This window comes from Elephantulus edwardii, unplaced genomic scaffold (assembly GCF_000299155.1).
Source record: "Elephantulus edwardii isolate Elephantulus edwardi_28Jun2011 unplaced genomic scaffold, EleEdw1.0 scaffold00048, whole genome shotgun sequence".
Lineage (NCBI taxonomy): Eukaryota > Metazoa > Chordata > Mammalia > Macroscelidea > Macroscelididae > Elephantulus > Elephantulus edwardii.
The window spans coordinates 7185359-7192088 of NW_006399798.1; the positions used below are offsets into that span (position 1 = coordinate 7185359).

The 6730-nt window shown below is 47.9% G+C and overlaps 1 protein-coding gene across 1 annotated transcript in view; it reads right to left on the minus strand.

Moving 5' to 3' along the window:
- Positions 1–659: 659 nt before the first annotated feature.
- Positions 660–6730, minus strand: part of CD300A (CD300a molecule) — a 14698-nt gene continuing 8627 nt past the window's right edge. Inside the window, exons 4-7 of the mRNA XM_006886388.1 lie at positions 3687–3781; positions 2424–2461; positions 1913–2032; positions 660–791 (exon numbers count right to left, since the gene is read on the minus strand). Coding sequence (XP_006886450.1) covers positions 660–791; positions 1913–2032; positions 2424–2461; positions 3687–3781 — 385 coding nt within the window. The remainder of the gene's footprint in view (positions 792–1912; positions 2033–2423; positions 2462–3686; positions 3782–6730) is intronic.

Below are 6730 nucleotides of genomic sequence, written 5' to 3' on the forward strand. Positions count from 1 at the left end.
GGAGGAAAGATTGGCGATCTGCTCCTAAAAAGTCAACACTGGAAACTCTAGGGAGCACGGGTCTACTCCGTCACACACAGAGTCCTCACGAGTCCACGTTGACACGGTGGCAACTGGTCAATGGAGCAGGAGTTACAGAGTCACGTGCACATACCATTCACCTGTGCCACACTTCTTCCTGGAGACCTAAGGGAGCAGGGGCACCTGCGCCCACATACGCGGTTAAACTGAAGCACGGGGAAAGAAGTAAAATGCAACCACTCAAGTCAGCAAGATTAGAGGGTTCCCTCCTTACTCTCTCCAAATTCTCACTCCTGTGAGTCTCATTTCTAAAGTTTTTACACTTTTTACAATTTTTAAATATTATTTTGTGTGTGTGTACTTTCAAATCGGATCTGACTGGTACAGGAGGAGATTGTCCCTCCTTCTCCAGCAGAGCATCTGGTGGATTCTAACTGCGTACCTCAGGGGTTGCAGTGCAGTCATTTATAAAGTTAACGGATTGATGGTCGGAGAGGGAGAGTCCGCAGGGAGTCCAGCTGCCTTGCTGGTCATTACTGAAGGAGCAAGCTGGGTGGGAGTGCGTGGTGAGGGTTACAGATTCATCTCTGGACTTCTGTGGCTCAGGGAACACGTATATGCAGACCTTGGAGGTGGTCTTATCTCTTCTTTATCACGCTGTATTCTGGTTCTTCCCTGGGACTCCTGGAAGGAGTCCTGGTGGCTTCAGAATCCTGATTCTGGCCAGTGAACTTCACCAAAGTGTAATGAAGCTCTTCCTTGGGTTTAGACTGCAGAGAAAAGACTCAGTGTCAAGGACTGAATTGTGCCCCCTAAAAACATATGCCCCCACTTGCTAGGTCTCGAGTCTCAGTATTATGGCATGATCAGAGGATAATGGATAAACTCCAAATGGAGTTTGGGGGTCTGATGCGATAATCTTGCATGTTGTAAACCCCTAACCTTTAAGACACTGATGAAGCAGGATTAGAAGCAATTGTGTCAACGAGACTTGACACAATCTATGTTATTAGAGGGTATCTTGAGTGAACGTCTTTTGAGAAACAAACAAACAAAACATACTAAACAAAGGAGTAGGGATTGGAGAGATCACTCCAAGATAACCACCAAGAAAAATGAAGTGGGGATGGAATTTGTCCTTTAACCCAGAGTCCCTGCACAGGGAACCAGTCTAGAACCAAGAGACATATAGAAAAAGGATGCCTACCCCTGAGCTGGAATCCAGATTAGAATTTCTAGCCTCTTAAACTGAGAAAATAAATGTACCTGTGAAAGCCATTCACGGTATTTCTGTTACGACAGTGCTTGATAACTCAGCTACCCAGTGAGATACAAAGGGAGAGAGAGGTCACCAACTCAGGATCAGGGGAGAAGGAACATCTACGGGGCCGTGGGAAGACCAGTCCTGAGGGTTGGTGCCTCCCACTGTCCAGGCCCCTTTCTCTCTCAAGCCTTTCCCATCAGCGGGCTCCCCCATTCAATGTATCCGCCTGCTGCGGACTCGACTCTACGCACCGGGTCAAGCCAGAGTCAAGCCAGCCCACTCTGGAGCTTGGAGCTCGCAGAGTCAGGAGGGCTCCTGGGGTCTCAGGTTCTGACCCTGCCTGCCCCACTGTGAAAGGACGAGACTGAGACCCTGAAAGATGTACAGGATCCCACCTGCCTCCCCCCAAAATAGCCTGTGTGCTTCTTTTGAGAAACATTCAAGAGCAAGGTGGTTGAACGTTCCTTTCTGAGGATTCAGAAGAGTCTACCAAGACCCAAGACTTCCTTGAAGAGCACAGGCCAGCATCGGCTTCTAGGGGTCACTGAGTCAGCTCCCCCAACCCTCCTCCTTCTCTGCCCACTACCCAGGGGGGTCTGGGGCTCGGGAGCTGCACCCCACACTCACCACTGTGCTGTACTCCACCTCCACATTCTGCTCGTTGGGAGCTCTGCCTGATGTGTGCAAGGTCTGAAGCGCCAGGTTTTCGTAACACGGCTCACTCGGCTCAGGGAGCTGGGGCTGAGGCTGGAGCGGGGAGGAGGTGAGTTTGGTGAATGTCCTCTGAGCTCTCCCTGATCCTGCCTCCAGCCTCTCTGTTTCGCTGCTCCTTTCCCCTCAATGTCCGGGTGCCCCTGTTCCAGCCCTCCTTCCCTCTCCTATCATCTCCATCAGGGGTTCTCTGGGCCACTTTTGGATGCTGCCCAGGTCAGTGGCTGGACTAGAAGGACCATTGTCATTCCCCTTGTGACCAGTTCTCAGGACAATACCCAGTGACCCAGGCCTTGGTTTGTGACTCTGGCCGAGAACCACCCTTCACCTCTGCGTGATCCTCTCAACCATCCAGTGGTCAATGTCACTGTCCTTCCTGTTCCCAGTCAGCCCCCCCAGAGCTCCTTGGATTGTGGCCTTTTCTTACCTGGTTGTGGTTGTGGGAGGTCTTTACATTCTTGGCAGCTAAAGAGACAGGAGAAGAAAAAGGGGTGAAGGCAGAGAAACCCCAGAACAAGGGCAGGGCCAGGGTTGGGCATCCAGGACCCCTCTGCAAATAGACTTTTCCCAAGCGACTCCCGCCCTGGGAGCTGCCGGCTCAGGTAGTGTAATCGGAACCCAGGAGTTCGGTAAGTAACTGAGCACAATTCAAACACTTCTAGGTATGATGGGCAACTTCCAGGCTTACAGGGGAGGAGCAGAGAATTCTGGGAAGACAGCAAGGACACATAAGCCAGGAGAGAGCCCAGCGGCACAGCCTTTCTCAACTACAGTTTCTTGTTGTTGTTGTTGTTGTTGTTCTTGGGCGTTGTTAGGTGCAGCAAGTCCACTACGACTCATGGAAACCCTGCGTGGGAGGTGCATCTACGCAGAACGGCAGTTAGGAGACAGATCCCCGATAAGAAGAGGAAATGTTTCTGTCTACACGGCCTACACACATCTGCTAAGACCAGTTTCTCCCCAGAAGTCTTAGCTGGACTCGGCAGAGGCTAAAGTCCTCAGGAAGGAGCTCTGAGGACCTAGTGGTGGCTAGTGGCAAGAAGCTGAGCTGCAATCCGGAAGGCACACGGTTCAGGGCCACCAGCTGCTCTGCAGGAGAAGCATGGACAATCTCCTCCCATGTGATTAACGGCCCCTGAAAACCCACCAGAGGGTCAGCTATGGATCAGTTCAGACTCAGTGGTTCACAACAACAACAACAACAATCAACCCAAAGGCATGTAGTTTGGATCCACGAGCTGCTCTGTGTTGAGAAAGATGGACAGTCTCCTCCCATGTGATTTACTGCCTCTGAAAACCAGCTGGAGGGTCAGCTGTTGGTCGGGTCCTACTTGATGATAAACAACAACAAATTGCCCAGGAGGGGTCAGAGATGGGGTTACAAGGAGCAGCGGGCATTGGCTCCCTCCTGCTGGCACAGCAACCTCTCAGAGTGGACCTTCACTGTCCATGGGGCTGGACTCCATCCTCAGGATGCAAGGAACCATGGGAGTTTAAAATAGAAGTCCTCTCCTATATTCTGTGACCATCCACCTCTGTGGGGACCACCTTGTGAGGACATGTCCTCTGGGGCTGCCCTCCAGGCCACCCTGCGACACATGATGTGGGGTCTGTGTGTGTTTGATGTGCATTTTGAGATGGAGGACACAGAGCTCAGAGGACCCCTGAGCAGGGCGGGGACACAGCTCACCTTTCCGCCGTCTCCGGGCCAGTCTCCAGGCCACCAGGGAGGTCCCGGTCAGTAGGAGCAGCAGGATGATGACCACCGAGAGCAGCACGGGGAGCCTGGAGGGAGGACACAGGACGGGGTCAGGGGGCCTGCGTGCTCCTCGTTCCCAAGTTTCTCAGTAGATGAGAGAAAAGCTGCACGGCCGTCAGGTAATCCTGCCTCGCAGAGACCCTGCAGGACGGAGTGGACTGCCCACGGCGGCCCCCCAGGCTGTGAGCTTCAAGGGAGCACACTCTTCCTCTTGTGGAACAGCTCACCATTCTTGTGGCTAACAGTAGCCACTTTAACCACTGGAGCACCAGGACTCATCGTTAAGTACACGGATAAGGGTCAAAGAAACAAAACAGACGCGAAACCCAAGCAGGCTGTGAAGTCTTCTTTGTACACACACCCTCTGCCCCGGTCACTCTCCACACCCACCCACAATGCTTAGGAACCTTCCAGAGACACTTGATCACATCAAAACCAGATACACTCACTGCTATTGAATTAATTGCAGCTCATGGCGACCCTCCATTAGACTTTTGAGGCTGCAAATCCCAACTGGAAGAAAAAGTCCATCTTTTTTGAGCAGAGCCTGGAAAATCATGCTTCCTGAGCAGGGCCTTTGAGTTTGCAGCAGAACATGCTATTGACAGAACAGTTAACGACAAGCAGATTGCGACTCAGGGGTGTATATGATACAGATATCACCCATTTGTATGTAAAACCATACAGGAGTCCCAGTGGTTGGTTTTGTAAAAGCTCAATTGCATAAGCTTTCTTCTAAGTCATTGCTGATGGGTGCAAATTTCTATTTCTTTTTTTTTTTCTGAAATCAAGTTTTATTTAAATAAGTTTAAATACATTACATAACATTAAAACTGCTGTTCATTCATAGGGTCGCTATGAGTCGTCTACGACTCGACGGCATTAAACAACAATAACAATGACGACGACCAAGAGAGAGCTACGTTGGCCTAGTGGTAGGAAACTACACTACAATCCCAGAGGTGTGTGGTTCAAATCCACCAGATGCTCTGCTCAAGAAGGAGGAACAGTCGCCTCCTGTACCAGTCAGATCCAATTTGACGGTACACACACAAAAAATTTAAAAAAATGCATCTGGACAATATGGGGCTAGGTAGACATGGTAATGAATTAATTATTTTAATCAATATAAAGTAATGTAATAAAATGATATATCTATTAATGATTTTATGAAAAATCAACAGGATTTATAAACCTTCACTCAAAAATAAATACACAAAATATGTATCTATAAATTGTTATGCAATATTTCCAACCTTGATAGACAATAAAGAGATTTATAAGATATTGATAATAAAATCCAGTAATAATGAACAAAAAATGATATATTAAATATATAGATAGATTTAGCTCCAAGAAAGTGCTGAAGTATTTGTGGAGGCCCAAATCCACAGACCAGATGTCATACTAGAGGGTCCTCCTTACTGTCCCAGCTGCAGGGACTGAAAAATGAGAGACTGGCAGGTCGGACTCACTGTAAGCCGCTGACTTCCAAAGAGGATGCATCCAAGATTGCCAGGTACGATGTCAGACTGACAGCTCAGTCCAAAGGACTGGACAGCACAAGCAGAATCCAAACTGAACAAAAAGCAAGAAAATTTGGCCATATTTTCTATACAGACAGGCTACACCTCTGGTCTCTACTCGCCTATCAGTTTGCTGTACCAGGGTGAATGGCCTCTTGCTACTTTGCCAGAAACTATACTACTACTATTTCAAATATCTGCCGGCTAGCCTGATGGACAGCTTTCAGTGCGGCTTCCAGACTAAGAATAAGAACCAGGACTGCCCAATCACTTCTGAAATAACAGATCCTCAGAAAACCAACAAACAATGTCAGAGCATGGTTGGATCTTGCCAGAGAAGCCACTCAGGTAGGAAAACATTAAAAATGAGACCAGGTAAGAGCTGCTTTCTCAAAGTAGAATCTACCTTCGTGATCCAAATGGAGTAAAACCAATGAAGGACCTCCATTTGCTAATGTGACAAGATTCCAAAGTGAAGAGAAACAGCAAACATTCATTAATAATTTGAAGGTGAACTATGTAAAGTACAAATGTAGGAAAATTGGAGGTTGACAAAAATGAAATGGAATGCGTAAAGATCAACAACAAACAACAGTGAGACCAATGGAGCTTAGAGGTCTCAGTGGCACAGATAACTTGTGACTGGTGACCAAAGGCTGAAGGTTCAAACTCAGAAGTGTCATGGAAGAAAGCACAGCAATAGGTTTCCACAAGATTGAACCAAGAAGACTCTCTTCAGCTGTTCTACTCTGTAATCCACGAGGGCAACAGGGTGAAAGGAGACTTGACAGTAAGAGCTTCTGAGGTTTTTAAATGGACCTTCAGCTTTAGATCCCACACTCCCTTTTATGTCTAGCTTGTATTCATTATTTTAGGTAAATTCCTAGCCTTTAGGCATCCTCAGACCTAGCTTTGCTTGTGTGTAAATATCTAGAATATCTAGGGTCCATTTCCAAAAGAGATGTGTTTGGGTCCAAATGTCACTATGTGTAATATTAAGATTGGACCTCCTGGAGTCTGTAAAATTTTGGGAACATCTGTGGATCCCAGACATGGTTTATGATTACAATTATGTTTTAAGGGAGGAAATGAGAGTCTAGAGATTATTTTTCAGACTTTCCATGACCTTGGTGACCCCAAAACACAGCAACAGGCACTAGAGGAATCCAGCTGCCACATGAAATGTGCTCTGTTAGGATCTTCCAAAGGCATCTCGGAAAGCAGGCCTACAGAGCTGACCTTGAAAACCGTGGAGCACGACTGTACTTGGCACATGGGGGTTCACTAGTAGGAATCAACTCGGTGGCAACCACCAACCTTTATGGTTTAAAAGAAAGAACCCAGCACTTGGAGCCACATAAATCAGAGATGGTGAAGACGGCACACGATTGCTCTGGATTCAGGTCTACTGTTCTTAGAACCACCATGAGTCATACTCAACTCAACGGC